The sequence below is a fragment of the Crotalus tigris genome, unplaced genomic scaffold, assembly GCF_016545835.1.
Source record: "Crotalus tigris isolate CLP2741 ecotype Arizona unplaced genomic scaffold, ASM1654583v1 scf7180000017666.27876245, whole genome shotgun sequence".
Lineage (NCBI taxonomy): Eukaryota > Metazoa > Chordata > Lepidosauria > Squamata > Viperidae > Crotalus > Crotalus tigris.
The window spans coordinates 1,620,744-1,640,422 of NW_024096551.1; the positions used below are offsets into that span (position 1 = coordinate 1,620,744).

Consider the following 19,679-nt stretch of genomic DNA (forward strand, 5'->3'; position numbering starts at 1 on the left):
CTTTGTTAATCTACTACTAATCATTCTGTGGTTCACTAGAAGATACACTTTTCATTCACTGACTAATTCATTATATAGTCTACTAGGTTGAATTACATTTTTGCAATGTATGTGGTTAGAATGCAGTGCAGTGGATAGAATGAAGACAGCAAAGAGTTCAATCCTGATCAGCTCAAGCTGACTCAGCCTTTGATCCTTCAGAGGTTGGAAAAATGAGGATCCAGATTGTTGGAGTCAGTATGCTGACATTTGTATACCTCTCAAAGAGTGCTGTAAAGCACTATGGAGTGGTATATAAGTTTAAGTGCAGTTGTTATTTTTTTTAATTTTAGTGTTACTTCTTAAGGTCTTTTTACCTTTAAATCATATTCCTTGATAGTTTATGAGTAAAACCATAAAAACCAATAGTTGGCATTCTGCTAATATTGTTAATTATTGTTATTGCTTGGCTTATCTTTATGTAGGGTCAATTACCTAAAGCTGCAAAATGTCATTAAAAAGAAGGGGAAAGGCATATTTTTCTGTTATAAATTTTTCTACCGCTGTCCACTCCTTTTTTAATCTTATTTAGTTAGACCTCTTAGTTGGTTTTCTACTGATGACAAAACTTGTAATAGCCATAATGTCACATGAAACGAAATGACATATAATAGTCAAATTCTCAATATTTTGTTGAGAATAGGGTTGGATAACTATTTTTTTTCCAAACCAAATACAGTATTGTTGTTACTGTTGATTTTTAGTTGTATAAAATGTTCTTGGGATTCTATTCAGGAAAAAGCTTATTCTAAAATAAAAATCCACTTATCAAGTGTAATTAAGAGTATTATTGATAGTTTTTATTTTGGTTGTAGCATTCTTCTCTGCAAAGTAGCATATGGAAAGGTGGATGTCCACAGCCTTTTAAAAATATGGTATGCTTCATTAGTCTGTATGCAATTCCCTTAGTATATTTGTGAGTATTTCCTTGCATTTCATTAAATCTAATTAGATTGATAATTTGGCAACTGGTAATGGTGAACAGGATGTAGAAATACATTTCCTTCCTGAGAGCTTGAATTTGAAAAACATTCGGATATATCTAAGACTATTGTATTAAAAAAAAGCAACTTGGAGGTAAAAAACAGCTTTTGTTGATTCATTGAATGACCTTTGCAGAAGAAAATTTTGTTCCCATGGATTCAACTGCACTTTTAGAGCATTCAGTACTATTAAGCAAGTTATCCTTTGAAGCATTTGCTAAACATGGGATATTATTTTACAGGGGTTAATCTTAAACGTTTCTGCACTTTGAAAATATAGTCCAACAGGACTTTTACTTGGCCCCGTGAAATTGGTCTGTGCAATGTTTTCAGGATTCTGTTTCCCAGGCAGATATAAATAAAGCAAAGTAAAACAACCTCAGGTTTGGAGATTGGGTAATGTTATTGTGCTTTTTTATTCTTTACCAATGGATACCAGGAAGACTGTGGCTATCTAGATGTAAGATTTAATCCAGATAAAATGGAGGAATTGTTCATCAGGAGAAAACAAATCTGAAATTGGGGATTCAGTCCATTCCTAGTGGATTTACATTCCCACAACAAATCATATAAACCTCCTGAGGATGATTTGAATCCAGTTATATTATTTGTAGTCTTAGATTAATGTCTTATCAGATTTTTTCCATTTCATTTAACCTATATTTTGTTAGAATGTTCAGGGAGTTGATTACACTTTTTTTTATTCTCATATAATTCATCTATAAACTATAATTACAGCATTCCACATTTGAATTATGTTTGTTTATAATCAAGATGTATATAAAAATATGAAATTGAAAAACATACTTTTTAAATTAAAAAGTTAAACAAGAAATAATTTTTGTATTACTGAAGTACTTTATATCTAAAATACTTTTTGATAATATAGGCAAATAGCATTGTTCTTCCATCATTAAAGGCATATCAGCATGGAATTGTTTGAATTCCCTCCTCTGGAGACACAAAGGTGTGTCCTAACGTGGGATTCCCCCTTATCATTTCAGCAGCTTTGCTAATATTCCAGCTGGTTATCCTTAATCTTTTCCCTTCTATTGCCTGTACTATAAAATAATTTAAAAAAAGAAGGGGAGAAAAGACACAAGCTTTTAATCTTTCCTTCTGGATTACAGTTATTAGACAGTAGGACAATAAAAGTAAACCTAGTCTGAATGTCCCGATCAGAAAATAGGTGTAAAGGCAATTCTCTGCATCTATCCTGGACATTCAACCTAGTAAGCCTTATTAATCAAAAGATACACGTAGTCCTTGATTTAATTAATGGTTATTCATTTAGTCACCATTTGAAATTACAGTGGTAATGAAAAAAAGTGGCTTGTGACTTTTTTCACACTTAATGATTGTTGAATGAATCACTTAATGATTGTTGATTTTGGAGGCTTGGCAAATGGTATTTATGATGGTTGCAGTGTCCTAGACCTAAGGTCATTGGTTCCCCTTTTGCAACCTTCTGATAAGTAAAGTCAGTGGGAAAGCCAGATTTACTTAACAACTTTAATAACTGCAGTGATTCACTTAACAATTGCGGCAAGAAGAGTTGCAGAATGGGACAAAACTCACCAACTGCCTTGTTTGGAAAGAGAAATTTTGGGTTCAATTATGGTTGTAAATTGCAGATTGTCTGTACTCAATTTGCTCTAAACTCTACTTCTCCTAAACTAGCCTTTTCCCATCTGGAGTCATCGTTCCAAATTTTGGCCAGACAAGATGGCTGAAACACGAGACAGTATTATTGGGAAAGATACAACATCACATATTTATTTTTATGTGTCATGTGGTTATTTCAGCGTATCATTGAAGGGCTTTTAAGAGAATGAAAAATCCTGTTTAGGTAGGAAACAAGGAGCACCATTTGCTATGTTTTTTTTGTCCATGTGAGCATTATATAAGGACTGTGCTTATTTTTAAATGAACATGTTCTAAGAAGAAGGAACCATTAGGAAAATGAATCTTCACTCCAAAATCCTTACTTAACATTCTTTAATTAATTTAAAAATGATTTTACACTTGGCTGCATGATTCAACATTTCTACTATGAAAACAACTTTTTGCACTAACTGACCATATTGTAGATATTGTTTGCACATAATGGGACATTTGTTGTTGTTTTAAGGAGGAAAGAATTGGCTGTCTTCAAATGATAATTCTTTTCTGTTGAAGGATAGCTATTTAAAATATTACATTATCTATTCTCAACTTTGAAATGAACCAGTTACACAGCGTTGATTTCAATAGAACATTTATTGAGGTGTTAACTTGTCCAGGTTACAGTCCTTACTTAAGAGTACCACCTGCTTAGTATTATTGGCAAAATACTTATTTTATATAGTTCTTTATGTACAAGTGGGGAGATGTTTTTGCATTGCAGTTTCTTCCCCACTGCTGACAGTATTCACTAGAGTTGTGATTTAACAATGGATGTGTTGCTCCTTCCTGTATATTCTACATTATTTTAAGCCTAGGTTCTCCACTTTCTCTTTTTGCTAGCCTGAGGCCACAAGTAGTACCAATAGTGATGCTGTAAGGGGTGGGACTAAAATTTTAGAACCTTTATTAGGGTTGGAGTGAAGTAGTAAAATGAATGCTTAACACTATTCTGCTTGGTTTTGAATTCTTTTTTAAAAATATATTTTATTAATTATTTTAACATAATCACGTTAATATTTGGTAAATAGTGTGTTGTCTGGGCTTATATTTAAAAACAATCAATAACAATTTCTATAAGTCCATAATCCACATAGTAGCTTGATTTTCTCTTCTTTCAATAATATTCTTTTTTATCAATCTTGAGTTAGTACATTCTTAGTATTTTGATAACAATTGAATATAAACATTTTTCTAATATTTCTACAAGTAACAACCACATCAATATAAAGCTTCTTTTCTAATTGATAATCTTAATTACCTTGTCATAAATCCTGTTTTTAGAGTTCTTATTTAGATTTGTTTTACCCACAATGTTCAAAACATTCTTACCAGTTAAGATTTCTCAGAGTTAATTACACTTAAGTATTTAAATCTTTTTCCTCATACAAGCTATCCCAACAATTTTACATTTCTTATGTCTTAAAAAAAAGAGAGAAGAAAAAAAAGGAAATAGTATACTACTTGAGAAACATGTCCTTCTTAAGCTAAAATACATTTATATCCAGAATTTTTATTTTCTTTTTAACCATATTCAAACAAATATTTAAGCTTTAAGTATTCCATCTAATAAATCCAATCATCTTATCTTTTAAATCTATTCAAAATATTCTTATCAATTGAAATTTTCTCAAAATCAATTACACTTAAGATCTGAGACATTTCTCTCATATAAATCATCCCAACATTTTTATATTTCTCATATCATAAAAAAAATACCATGTTACTTGAGGGGCCCATCCTTCTTAAACTGAAATTTATTTATATCCAGAATTTTTCTATTTATTTAACCATATTCAATCTTTAAATATTCCATCTGATAAATCCCATCATCTAATTTCTTGATTCTAACTTTAGCCTTTTTTTTTTTTTTTTTTTTTTTTTGCGCCAAACATTTGTCCTAATCAGTATGCTCTGCTGGACCAGAAGATCTTCCCATAGTCTTGTAGATGTTGTTGTAGGTACAAGAGACAAGTCAAGTAAGATGTTTTAGTAGGAATGTTTCATCCCTTCATATTCATTGAAAATCTTTTTCTTTCTTTCTTTCTTAATTTCTCTTATCACTTATTTATTTTATTTTATTTTTAAAATTTATAAGCCACCCCACTCCCGGAGCACTCTGGACGGCTAACAATAAAAAGACATAAAACATAACAAAACAAACAGTACAAGAACAGTCATCCAGGGGTCAGATTTTATAAACCCCAGGCCTGCCGGAAAAGCCAGGTCTTAAGCAACTTACGGAAAACCAACAGGGTGGGAGCGGTCCTAATCTCCGGGGGGAGCTGATTCCAAGACGTGGGTGCCATCACAGAGAAAGCCCTCCTCCGTGGCCCTGCCAAATGGCACTGCTTGGCCAACGGAACCTGAAGGAGGCCCAGCCTGTGGGATCTAACCGGACGAAGGGAACTATGAGGTAGTAGGTGGTCTCACAAATAGCCTGGCCCTGAGCCATATAGGGCTTTAAAGATAATAACCAACACCTTGAATTGGACCCGGAGACCAATAGGCAACCAGTGCAGCTCACGGAGGATAGGTGTAACGTGGGTGTATCGAGGAGCACCCACTATCACTTGCGCGGCTGCATTCTGGACCAACTGTAGTCTCCGAATACTTTTCAAGGGTAGCCCCATGTAGAGCGCGTAGCAGTAGTCCAGACGTGAGGTGACAAGGGCATGAGTGACTGTAAGGAGAGCCTCCCGGTCCAGGTAGGGTCGCAACTGGTGCAATAGACGAACTTGCGCAAAGGTCCTCCCAGCCACAGCCATCAAATGATGTTCCAAATTCAGCTGTGGATCAAGGAGGACACCCAAGTTGCGAACCCACTCCAAAGGGGGTATATTTTCCCCCGCAAGAGTCAACACTGGACAGTCGACATGATCCTTGGGAGGCAACATCCAAAGCCACTTGGTCTTGTCAGGATTGAGCCTGAGTCTGTTAACCCCCATACAGACCCTCACGGCTTCGAGGCAACGGCCCATCACATCGGCCGCTTCACTGAGAGAGCTCGGGGAGGAGATATATAACTGGGTATCATCAGCATACTGATGAAACCTCACCCCGTGCTGTCTGATGATCTCACCCAGCGGCTTCATATAAATGTAAAATAGGAGGGGGGAGAGGACCGACCCCTGCGGCACACCGCATTCAAGGGGTCTCGGGGTTGACCTCTGCCCTCCCACCAGTACTGATTGCGACCGGCCAGAGAGGTAGGAGAACCACCGTAAAACGGTGCCTCCCACTCCCACCCCTTCAAGTCGTCGCAAAAAGATACCATGATCGATGGTATCAAAAGCCGCTGAGAGGTCAAGTAGCACCAAGACAGAGGAATAACCCCTGTCTCGGGCCTGCCAGAGATCATCCATCAGCGCGACCAAAGCAGTTTCTGTGCTGAAGCCGGGCCTGAAGCCAGATTGAAAAGGGACTAGATAATCCGCTTCATCCAGAGACCATCGGAGCTGGAGCGCCACCACTCTCTCTACAACCTTCCCCAAAAAGGGGAGATTGGAGACTGGACGGAAGTTATTTAAGTCAGCCGGGTCCAGGGTAGGCTTCTTGAGAAGGGGCCTCACAACCGCCTCCTTCAAGGATTGTGGGAAAGACTCCTTCCTCAACGAAGCATTGATCAACACCTGGAGCCAGCCTCGTGTCACCTCCTTGGCAGCCGAGACCAACCAGGAAGGACACGGGTCCAATAAACAAGTGGAGGTGCTCATTGCTCCCACCGCTCTGTCAACATCCTCAGCAGTCACAGACTCAAATTCATCCCATAAAACTGAGCTAAGACCTGCCCCAGTCATCTCAGAAGGCCCTGCCCAATCGGAGTCTAGGTTTGTCCAAATCCGAGCGATTTTGTCTGATAGGAATTGCACAAATTCCTCCGCTCTCCCCTGTAAGGGCTCCCCGGCTTCCCGAACGTTAAGTAGGGAATGGGTCACCCTGAACAGGGCGGCGGGGCGAGATTCTGCAGATGCAATACGTGCGGAAAAATGCGAACATTTTGCCGCTCGTATCGCCACTAAATAAGTCCTAATATAGGCTCTTAGAAGTGTCCGGTCGGATTCGGAGTTACTAGCCCTCCAGCGTCGCTCTAGACGTCTCTTCTGATGCTTCATCTCCCGTAGCTCCTCGGTAAACCAAGGTGCCCTCCCGGATCCACAATCACAGAGAGGTCGCAAAGGCGTGATCCGGTCTAACGCCCCTGATGCTGCCTTATTCCAAGCAGCAACCAAGGACTCAGCCGGTTCGTGGAGGAGGGAATCAGGAAAAACCCCAAGCGCTATTTGGAACCCCTCCGGGTCCATTAAATGCCTGGGGCGCAACCACCTAATCGGTTCCACCTCCCTGCGGTGGGGGAGTAGGACCGAGAAATCTAACCTCAACAGGAAGTGATCCGACCATGACAAGGGAGAAGTAACTATACCCCTTAAATCGAAATCACGTCTCCACTGCCCCGAGAGGAATACCAAGTCGAGCGTGTGTCCTCCCCTATGGGTCGGACCCTGAATTATCTGGGTCAGGTCCATGGTTGTTATGGAAGCCATGAACTCCTGAGCCACACCAGAGGATTCGCCGAGTGACGGCAGATTGAAATCCCCCAGCACCATAAGCCTGGGGAATTCCACTGCCAAGCCGGCTACCCCCTCCAGCAGCTCAGGCAGGGCTGTTGTCACATAGCTGGGAGGCAGGTATGTCAACAACAAGCCCAAGTGAACCCTTGAATCCAACCTCAAGAGAAGGGACTCACACCCAACAACCTCTGGGGCTGGGATCCTGCGAGGTCTCAAGGATTCTCAGACAAGAATCGCTACTCCCCCACCCCTTCCCTGGAGTCGTGGTTGGTGCATTATCTGAAACCCGTCTGGGCACATCTCTGAGAGAGGAACACCTCCCTCTTGGCCCAGCCAGGTCTCAGTAATACATGCCAGGTCGGCCTCCTCATCTAGTATCAAGTCCCGGATGAGGGGGGCTTTATTAATAACCGACCTGGCATTAAGAAGCAGCAACCTGAGGCCAGGGTCCTGAACACCCCCCTCTCCAGGTATTGGAGAAGAGTCCAAGGGGTCGGAACAGGTAATCGCTTTAATGCAGCGAGTCCTTGTTCCCCGAAGATAGCCCACCCCTTGGCTCCCGCCATATCTACCTCTCCCTACGATAACTGCTTTTTCTCCTCCTCCCTCTACACTCGTCCTCTGGCGGTAGCGGTCCTGCTGGGAGCTTTTTGTTTGTCAAGTTCTCGTTCTCCTAACAGTTCTATAATCCATTTTGTCGAATTTTTTTTCTTGTCCTCAGATTTATTTTGCAATCTTGAACTATAAATTAACTTTTCCATGACCGATATTTCCTGCAAGTTTTTTTCTTGACCTGGGTTAAGTCATAATTCTTTCCATTGTTGTGTTCCATCTTTAAATGTCTTTCCTCTGGGTTATGTTCAATTGTCTGCTTTATTTAATCAATCTCTTTTTTAATTATCTGAGAGTTTTTTTGTTGTGTAGTTAAATTGAAGATTCAGTTATATTTTCAAAGTTGTTTTTATTTTTTAAAATATATCTTATTGATTTTTTTAACAATCACCATACTATTTGATAAACAGCATGTTGTCTGGGTTTATATTTTAAAAAAACAATCACTAACAATTACTTTCTATAATTCTACAGTCCACATAGTAACTTTGCTTGATTTTCTCTTCTTCCAATAATATTCTCTTTTGCCAACCTTGAATTAATACAATTCTTATTATTTTGATAATAACAATTAAATATAGATATTTTTCTAATATTTCTGCAAATAACAACCACGTTAATATAAGGCTTCTCTTTTAACTGATCGTCCCTCGTCATAGATCCTGTTTACAAAATTCTTGTTTAAGTTTGTTTTTCCTGCAATGTTCAGAACATTCTTACTGGTTAAGATTTTCTCAAAGTTAATTACACTTAAATATTTAAGTGTAATTAATTTACCTTTATCACTTCTTTAAAATAACAACAACAACAAAGAGAAGAAAAAGGAATAAGAAGATAGTTTACTACTTAAAATACATGTCTCTCTTAGGCTAATTTACATTTATATCCAACATTTTTCTTTTCTTTTTAATCATATTCAAACATATATTTAATCTTTAAATGTTCCATTTAATAAATCCAATTATCTAATCTTTTAGATCTATTCAAAACATTTTTATCCATTGAAGTTTTCTCAAGATCAATTACACTTAAGTACCTAAGGCAGTGGTCATCAACCTTAAACACTCAAAGAGCCACTTGAACCCGTTTCTCACAGAAAATAAAACATTGGGAACCACAAAACCCTTTTGACATCTAAAATGAAGATAACACTGCATATATCCTTTTTTACCATTATGCTATGTATAAAAAAGCTATAGTGTGTTGCTACAAAGAAAACAAATTTTTATGCCGGAGAAAGGGGGCAAAAAAAACCCTTTCTCTTTCCTCCCAACAGGTGAAAAAAATTAGTAGCTTATCTACTATTTTTAAATACAGCATAATTATCCCCATATCTCATCTCTTAATTTTAAAAAAATCAAAATATTTCATTAAACATTCTTTACTAAAAGTCCAGTAAGGACAACATATATTCATATTCTCATTCTCTCTCTCTCTCTCTCTCTCTCTCTCTCTCTCTCTCTCTCTCTCCCCTCCCTCTCTCTCTCTCTTTCCTCTCTCTCTCTCTTTCCTCTGTCTCTGATCTTCTGCTCACCTGGCCAGCTGGCCTCACTGTTCTCCGACAAACTGACACACCTTGTTATTGGGCTGGCTCTTTCCTGCCCTTGGTCTGCCAGTCCTTTTCCCCCACTAAGTAAGTAAAAGTGTATGTGTGTGAGAGAGAAAGAGAGAGAGAGAGAGATCAATGTTGAGATCAATGTTGTTTGAATTAGTTGCAACATAGCATACATCTCCTCCTGGAAAGTATTTGTTTTTTCTTGGTATATTCTTTCTGCAGATCTCTGATTTTCCATGATAGCCAAAAATCAGGATTTTCCTTTCTCTAGAAACAGCTTTAGAATAGGTATTTATAATGCAGAAAGGTCAATATTTTTTCTAAAGTTTATAATTCTTGCTTTGTAGGTAGCCCAAAATGTTTTATTTTTTGTCACAGCTGTTCTCTGTTATTAAGATATTGAAGGTCACCAAATCAAGTTATCTTTTCCTGGACTTTGCCAGTTCCTATATTGGAGCAACTATTTTGCTCCACCACTAGATGTCAGCACTAGTTCATTTTTCAGTTTTCAAAATAATAACTTTCTTCTGTTTTCATAATTTAAAAAGAAAATCTTAACAAATTCCACCAATTTCAAACTTGTCCAGCTTTAGGTCTTATATTCATTTCATTTCAATATATTTCTGTCCCCCATAAAACATTTAATTTGCCGCTTTCATCTGTAGGAGGGTGGGGCAAAAATCCCCCTCCTTCTCACTTTTGGAGGCTTTTTGCTTCTTGTTTTTTTTTCCTCCAAGAAGAGAGAAAATAGAAGTTCTTACCTAGTTCCAATCACGTTGTTTACAGTCAGCTTAAAATAGTGCTTTTGGGCTTCAGATGCTTATAGCTTGGGCTAGACTCTGGAGTTAACCTAGCCTTTCTTCTACTTGTTTCTGGAGGGCTTTCCCTGGATGACTGGATCAACTGCAGTCTCCACAGTCGGCAGGGCACCCGTCCGTCTTTGTTGCCTCTCTGGGGCGAGTTTAGGCTCATTTGTGGTCCCCAAACAGAAAAAAAAAAATCAGCCATAGAGTGCGGAGCCCCACGATCCCTCGGCTGCTGCGCTACTGCACAAAACCGGAAGCCTGATTTTGAGTTCTTTAAGTGCTATGCATATCATAAGCTTCTGCAAAGTTTAAGACGATCATTTTTTAACCTGTTAAGTATTCCAAAACTTGTTTAAAAAAGCAAAAAAAGTCCACATTTTTGGTCTCACTCTTTCTTGAGAGCCCCAAATAGCAGTTTGTCTCTTTTTATGCCATGTAATTAATCCCATATCTCTGAGAAAATAAATTTAGGAATGCATATTTTATTAAATTTTAGGATCAAATCTAGTGGTTATGTTTTATAATCCTTTTTGTTTTTAAAACACAGAGCCATCAACCTTCTTTTCAGCTAAATGCATGATTTTCTAATAATAAAATGGTTATATATTTTTTCACCTCCCACTCTTTAGATGTAATCTCAGATTCTTTGAATGTTCAGTTTTTGGTCTATTAGCTCATCAGTAATAAAACAAGCTACCAGCATTTTCACTCTAGCATCTGTAAAACTTAATTAAACAATCTATAAAAATGGTAGCGCTTTGTTCTCCAAGCTTGTTTCAATTTAGTTTCTGAATGTTTTGTTACCAGATTAGGTAACATCACCAGCAAGATTTTCTTGTCCTATTTTCCTTAGCTTATAAATGTCTTTTGTGCCAGACTGGTCAGTTGGTCATATGATTGTTGTTTGTTTGGAGCTATATTTAAATTCTGAGCAGCTGATTGGTTCTCTTGTTGGTTGGTAGTTCAAAACCAGACCATTTGAACTATCAGTCAACAAGAGAATCAATCAACTGCTCAGAATTTAAATATAGCTCCAAACGAACAACCAATCACATGGCCAACTTACAATCCAGGCATGTAAGACAGTTATAAGCTAAGGAAAATAGGACAAGAAAATCCTGCTGGTGATGTTACCTAGTCTGGTAACAAAATATTCAGAAACTAAATTGAAACAAGTTTGGAGAGCAAATCACTGCCAAAATCTAAAACCCGAGCTAGAAGTATTTTCTATTATTTCAAAAAATAAAAATGTTTTCCTAAATATAAGTAATCTATTGATATTGCATTTCAGGATTGTCACATGTTCCAAATAAACTCTGTACTCGTCATCACTGGGACAAAGATATACTGCAGCAGCCTTGGCCCATGGTAGATCCTGAATATTTTCAACTGCCAGACATAGTAGAAATGTCAGTACTGGTGAGTAAATGTATTTTTATTTCAAGAGTGACCAACAAGAGATGTGTAAATATTCTTGAATACTCATCACCTCAAATTAACTGGGGAAGTATGTGGATGTATGCCTTGTTGCTCATTGTCTTGGAACACTTAGTGCTGCCAAATTGTTAAAGCTAAGCAGACAGTTTGGAATAGAGACCACTGGACTTTGTTACCTTCCCAAATACATGTTTCCTCTAAAGCTCAGGAAAATGAGAAGTGCTTAAAAATACATTGCCTTAAAGAACTGAGTATTTATTATTGTTTTCTGGCCACTGCATATTATTGTTTTTAAGTTGCATTAATATGAAAATATATCTCCCTGGAGTAATAGGTTTGGGACAGTGTTTAAATGCAAATTCGTAATGCTGATGCTTTCTCTTTTATTGTAAAAAGTTCTCTGAGCTTTCCAAAACGTTTTTGGAATGCATTTTGATAATTTTAGAAGCTGTTTGGGGACATTAAGACTAAGGAGAAACTTCCTGACAGTGAGAACAATTAATCAGTGGAACAGCCTGCCTCCAGAAGCAGTAAATGCTCCAACACTGGAAGTTTTTAAGAAGAGACTGGACAGCCATTTGTCCGAAATGGTGTAGGGTTTCCTGCCTGAGCAGGGGGTTGGACTAGATGACCTCCAAGGTCCCTTCCAACTTTACTACTATTATTATTATTATATTGGGATAGTTTTGCCATTGCCAGCAATGGAGTGGGTGTGGCTTGCGTGTGATGCGTCCGGCCCATGGGCCGGCAGTTTGACACCCCGGAAGTAGAAGGTCAGTAGCACAGACATATAAAGCAAGGTGTAGAGAGTAAACTATAATAATCAGTAAGGTTTCCTTTACATATAGTTTTTTATCCAGATAGATATAAAATATATACTTATATATATGCCTGTGCAATTTGTGCTTAATTTTTCTGTCCCTTCAGAAAATGCATGGTTTTTTTAGTAATTAATTTTTGTTATGTTTGCTTACAAGAAATATGTCAAATGTGATGGAGATAAGTAAACATTCAAGCATGTAGAAACATAGACCTACCCTTTAATTTACATACCTTTTACAGAGGAGAATTCTAAAGTATGTCTGATACCACAGTATGTTAGCTGGTTCTCATGAATATTTTTATAATTATATTCTCCATACAACTGAAACGCATATATTTCAGTTAAGAAATGGGGCAGAAATTAAATTGAAAAGTAACTGAGATTGTGACTGGTTTCTTGCTTCGAACCCGTAAAAGGCTGAGAAATCTTGCTTTTTCTTATCTGGTACTTGTCTAGTTATTAGTCCTAGTATTTTCATTGAAATGTCATGGGAACACAGATAATTGTTAGCTTCTTGAAAGGACTCCAGGAGTTTCTCAGAACTGTGGTAGGCAGGTTAGTCTGGTGTCTGATGAAATATTGGCAACAGGAGATAAATCAGGTGCTGGACTCTATTACCCTGGAATTGGTTTGTTTTTTTTTTTGAAGTGTCAATCTTGACTGGCATCTTGGTTTACTGAGACCCTCCAGGGAATGAAATGGCAGAAATGATATCTGGAGCACCAATGAAGAAAGAAAAGAAAAAAAGCAAAGTCATCCAAGCATAGATATTTGAGCCTACAGTGTGTTGATGTGGGAGGCAAAGTATCTGGCAACAGACTTATCCAGAAGCTCTGTTTAGTGTATTTCACTCCTTCTTAAAGAGGCATAATAGAAACTAGAAGGCAATATAGTGACACAGGTTTTCACACCTCTCCATTTTATGAGTGGGCAATGGGATCTGGTACCAAATTGCCATTTTTGGTAGCATACACAAAAGTTAGATATAATAAGTACTTCTTTATTCACAGGACAAATAAGAAAATCCAAATATTGTTTTTAATAAGGTTCCAAAAGGGAATTGGTATTCTAAGCTACAGCTCACTATTTGTCTCAGTATCCCAGGCCAATGACATGTTGCTTTCCTAGACAATTGTAATTTGGTCTGGGTTGGCATAACATACTCCATTATTTCCATTTGATGTTCATTCTATCCCTGCTTATATTTAGCCAAAAGTACCGGGTGGAATAACATAATAAAAGTTGCCACAAATTTTGGATTTTTGCAGCAAACATAATGAAAGATACATCTATCTGACTGTAGCTCCAGATTTTATTGCAAGGCTGTGTATTAGCTATAATAGGCCTTTTTCAAAAAGTAATTTTATAGTATAAAACGAGACTAAAATACTCTGGAAATAACTATACAAACTCATTTTACAAAAGAATATTTATTATCCTTCATTTTATAAGATAAAAATTAAATAGTCAGACTCTTTTTTTTACTAAGAGTTTCTGGAAGCCAGTCCTCCAGCCATGGATATATATCTTCCAGGAGCCTCTTTGATTTTTGTGTGTATGTGTGTGCATGCGCACATATGTGTGTGTTTGTGTGTTGACATATTTGTGATAAATAAACTAGTAGTAACAGATTCTAAGTTTTCAATAGCAATATTTGAACTGTTACAAAAATATTTTGTGCTTCACAGTACAGGTAGTCCTGGTTTAATGACTATTCATTCAATCACTGTTCAAAATTATGACGGCTCTGAACAAATAATACTTATGACTGCTTGTTGAAGTCACAGTTATTCCAGCAACCCTGTGGTCATGGAATCAAAATTCAAATGCTAGGGAACCAGGCCACATTCACAACTGCAGCATGTGCTTCAATTCCCCCACCCACCTATTCCCCTCCCATCCCTGCCCTCTTAATTACCCTGCATTCTTTGGCCACAATTTACCCCTGCCACCCCCAGCTAATAATTATCTTGAAGTTTTACCATTGTTGGCACAAAATTTAGGTGCTGTGTGAAGCACTACCCACACCACTTATCTTTCCTTCTTCGCTGGCCTACTACTTCTTCCATCCCCAGGCCATTTGGCAGATAAGGTTCATCTGCCTTGCTGTGCACACATCCCAGAGTTATGTCCTTCCCCAGTGTCTAAATCCTCCCTCTCTCTCCCCCCCCTCTCTCTCTCACACACACACACACTCACACACACACACACACACACACACACACACACACACACATGCTTCGCCTAACTACACTTTGCTTAATGATGGAAATTTCAATCCCAATTAGGGTCATTAAATGAGGATTATCTATTACAACCTTGTATAAATTGACTGAAGCTAAAACAAAAGTAAGAGATTTTAGATGCTTTCTTCAGTTTTCACCTGTTTATTCCTTTCTCTTCAGATCAACAATAAACTCTGTGGTAAAGTTAAAGTACCCCAACAAGTATCCCGAGATGCAGAAGTAGTTTGTGAACTGGTTATTCAAAGTGAACTAGGAAGTGAACACCTTCAAGGAAGAACAATTACAAAGTTTTTCTTATCTCCTCGAACTGCCCTCATCAACTTCCTCATCCAGGATTAAGAATATATTTTCTTAGAATTGTCTATGTAACTATGATTGTGGCAGAAATAAGGATAAAGATATCCTTATTTCAGGAAAGATCAAAAAAGGAGGCCAAATGACTTCATTCAACAGTTTCAAAAGTTAATAATTTATCTTAGTAATCTCTATAAATCATATATAATCTTGCATTGCAGACATTCATCCCTAAATACAATGTAAAAGTAAATCATGGAAGCCAAAACTAAAATTAAATTAAATATGGCAAAAATTCTGTAATTCTGCTATGTCACCTTAAAAATCTGGTTTCATTCAATATCACAACTGAATTTTTATCTGTTAAGATAAGAACAATTGGAGCTGTTTATGCTATGAAAGAATCATTAAAATGAATGAGCCTGCATTTGTGATTAGCTCATGGTTGTTTATGAAGTATAATGGATACATATAATTTTTACATTTCAAATAATTTCAGCTCTTAATTGTGTTATCTATGTTAACAGTTTTCTATTATGACAATTATCTAATAATATTTCCAAGTGGAAGGGTTGCATGAATCTCTATTCTCCCTATCAATTTCTCTTCCACCTGAGAAAAATAATAAGCAACCCAATGTTCAAACATCAAAAAGTTTTGATTGTAATGTTAAATCATATAATACAATTAGAAATGATAGGATTTGTAGTCCTAAACATGATTATTTCAGAGGTACAGGTATTGAAAAATGGTAGACAAATTGCTTTCTAAGGTTCCACTTGGAAAAAAGTTAATTTTAATTACTTTTGTAGAGCTATTATGACAACTATATGTAAATGTTAGTACTGAACTAAATAATAAGCTGTGATCAAGAAAACTTTCATATAAGGAAAAATTTGCAGTTCAGCTCAACATCCCAAGAAATATGTATATATAGTGGGGGGCACCAAGAGAAAATCTTATATATTTCATACTGTGTGTCTAAAAATTATATTACAAAAAATTTATAGAATCTTCAGGTTTGCAGACTACATTGATTGTAATATGGTTTACTTTTCTGCTATTTTAAAAGCAAGCCTTTAAAATTGCATTCTGTAATTTTGGATGCAAGTTTACTTCTCCACCCTCTACAAAAGAATAAATTATTGCTAGTTGGTGATTAAAAAAAAACACAATAGACTTCAATGGTAATTGTACAGCTTTAAAAGTGATAGTCTGAAATTGTATGACTAGTTATACATCAGGAAAGAATTTCAATTACTCTTTCAAAAGCAAATCAGTATTTTTCCACTGATGATCAGTCAAAATATATTTTATCCCAAAATGTTTGCAAAATCCATGTTTTAATTCAGTTCTATTGTAATAAATAAAACTATGCAAGAACAGTAGTGTTCCTGCAAAGTTGCCATTTCATTTCAATGAAGCCTGCAATAAAGAAGTTCCTAGTAGATCATACTTATTTTGCTAATGGGTTTTCTATGTGCAAAGTCTGGTCTGGTTTTGGGTGTGTATAAAAAAAGCAAAGATGAAACAATATTATCACTTCAAAAATTTCTTTGTATGAAAACCATATAAGATCTACAACTAGTCAAACCTTCAAAGACATCCTGGGAATTAGCTGCATTTACTGTTCCTAAAATCTGTTATGGATGGGTATGTTAAATAGACGAACAATAGGCTTAACAATTGGCTTAAGAATTTTTCAGCCAAAGATTCCAAAAAAAGAAAAAAGGGAATGAATCATAGCACCAATTATTATTTGCAAAATACAGATTACATAAACTATAATTAGTTCTATTTTCCATATTGACATTAGTCTGCAAACTATTTAACTGAATTCTCCATCCCCATAGGTTATGTCTAGTAAAGTTTGTTCTGAATAACAGTGGATATCTAGAAATTAAAAGTCAAAAGTTGAGAACAAGAATCTGGATTAATAGTGTGTGCAATTAGGTGACAGTGCAACCAATCCAGCTGCAATAGCAAAACGATGGGCAATTCTCCAGGATATTAAAAACATGATTTAGAAAGAAATGCCAAAGGCAATGTGTTATTCAATATTTAACACAAACTTCCCTCACTAAGAATAAAACCATCCTCACTAAACAGTCCAGTCCTTCATTTAAGGATGGCCTTAGACCCTCTTTTGGTTCGTCATTATCCATGTGGATGTGGAAGGAATTGCTTGGGCTCAAATATGCTATATCTCTGGCAGGAAAAGAAATGAAACTTCAAGGCTACAGAATCAGACCATTAGGGGTTCATTTTTATATTGCTTGTTAATAGTCTCAAATATGCAGCTGTTACTTGGTTAATAAACCAGACTAATTTTTCTTTTAGCCCCATAAACCCTCTCTTTGCTTTCTTTAATATTTCACAGATAAAGATTATAGTTTTCTAATAATGCAGACAGTTTATCTGAGGAATTCTGAGAGTTACAATCTGGATATCTTGAAGGTGCCAAGACTGAGAAACACTGTTGTTGATAAATCAATGGAACTAAAAGAAGTGAAGGGAAAAGAGTACCTCCCATTTCCTCCCAAGACTGAAAGAATTAAATAGTTGCAGATCTGAATCTGGGATTTCCCTGCCCTAATTCACCCATTCCCACTATGCTGGCTCTGAAATTATGGGATTTGAAGTCTTAAAATGAGGTTGAGAAACATTGCTTTAGTTTAGAGACTGGCAGAATCTTCCTTGGATCTCACTTTTCTATTTGCAGTTAATCCCTTTCAGTTCCCTAAAAAAAGACCACATGCACCCTTCCTCTTCCACCTTCCTCAGAGTAGAAGTGATTACAGCAATTACACTTCTCATAAGACAAAAATAATATTTAGAGATTTTCTGTTTGGGGAAATTTCTTTACTTCCTTAGCATTTTAAATTGTTTTTAAACGTCATCTAAAGCTGAATCTGGCATATTTTCTATGGAACTCCAATAGGCCTGTAATTAATAGTCTTGTCTTTTAGAGTTAAATTGCCCAAGACATTTTAATAAGCAGGCAACAGGCAGCACAGTACCTACTATCCTCCATAATTAAAACACTTTTTAAAAATCATTTCGCAAGATAAACCAAGACTCAAGATTTTTGTGTTCAGAAAGTATGGGAAATTCTAGAAAATGTGGTAATGGATAAATTCTCACTAGGAGGAAAAATTATGGACATTTAAAAAAACACTGGATACACATAGAACAAAATATTGAAAAGAAAAGGGATAAAAGAGTGGTTTTGTGCTGGCCTAGATACCAGGACCCTCACTGTCAGTTTTGGAAGTTGGAACTGTCAGGAGGATGGACATCCCTCCCACTCCCATGCCTTTTTGCCTGCCTGTGATCATTCTGTTTGTTTAGATAAGGAAAGATCTCTGAAATTATGACTTAATTGGACACATTGTCATGTTATTATTAACAGCCTGAAGGAAGAGATTGAGAGAATATTGATCGAATCCCCAGATGACACAAAATTCAGAAGAATGGCTAATAGTTTAGAATAGAAAATGAGGTTTTAAAAATACAATATCTTGACAGGAAAAAAAAATGAAAGGCACAAGTGTGAAATGGAGAAAAATCTGACTTGATAGTCAAACATATAAAAAGATCAAGATGTTCCTGTAGACTGAACACCAGCCAATAACATGACCCAGTTGCTAAAATGACAAATGCTATTTTGGGATGTAGTCACAAGAGCAGAGTCCAGATCATGAGATGGGATTTTTCCATTCTACTAGGTCAGGCCCCTTTGGACACTATGCCCATTTTTGGGCTCCATAGTTTTCAGAATAGTAGTAATACAGCTGGAAAGGGCATCAAAAAATGAAATTGGAAGAGGGCTGTCAAGATGGTGAGGAAATTGGAAATCATATCCTTGAACCATAATTAAACTGTATGCATAACATACAGAAAAGAAGACTAAGGAAGAGATTCAATTGTAGCTTTCAAATACTGAACAATTGTCTTGTAGATGAAGGATTGGGCTTGTTCATTTTTGTGGCAGAACCACTGAATTCAAACTATAAGGAAGAATTTTTATTTACAAGAAAGTCTCTAGCGCCACATGAATTTGCATAATTTATTTTGATGTATAATGTTGGTTTTTCTTAATGCAGATTTTTTTTTATTTCTATTCAAACTTCTGGCTAGATATTGGTTAGAAATTCACAACAGCAGAGTTGTCAGTTGATGAAACAAATTACCTTGTAAACTGGATTGTTTCTTTTCATTGGAGATTGCTGAGTCTGGATAGCTATCTGTCCAAACTGCTTTAGAGAAACTGCACTAAGGATTTGGACTAGTCTCTGAGGTAACTTCTTGCTCTATGATATCCCATGATTGCCCACAATATTGACGCATGTCTTGGTGACAAATATGGGACAAAATGGTCCACATCAGACAAAATGAAATTAATTTCAGCTGTTCAGTGTTGAAACTGGTTCGTGATTTAACGGCAATTATATGTCCAAATATGAATGTTCCCAAGTACAAATAATGCTGTCTGCTTGAGTCCAGTTCCAGAAATATTTCTGTCAGTTGGTCACATGCATTCCAGTGGGCGGATCTGGCATGCCAAGGCACAATTTCACTTTGTCTTTAAAACCAAGACAGAGCAATCAGTTGCCCTCCAGGAAAGCAGAGAAATTCTTTAAATTCCTCT

At 36.7% G+C, this 19,679-nt stretch overlaps 1 protein-coding gene across 3 annotated transcripts in view; it reads left to right on the forward strand.

Moving 5' to 3' along the window:
- LARS2 (leucyl-tRNA synthetase 2, mitochondrial) overlaps nt 1-17,377 on the forward strand; it is a 90,290-nt gene extending 72,913 nt beyond the window's left edge. For all 3 annotated transcript variants that reach the window (XM_039336125.1, XM_039336126.1, XM_039336127.1), the window contains exons 20-21: nt 11,520-11,647; nt 14,894-17,377. In XM_039336125.1, the coding sequence (XP_039192059.1) occupies nt 11,520-11,647; nt 14,894-15,073 (308 nt within the window). In that variant the 3' untranslated portion in view covers nt 15,074-17,377. The remainder of the gene's footprint in view (nt 1-11,519; nt 11,648-14,893) is intronic.
- The last annotated feature ends 2,302 nt before the right edge of the window (nt 17,378-19,679 follow it).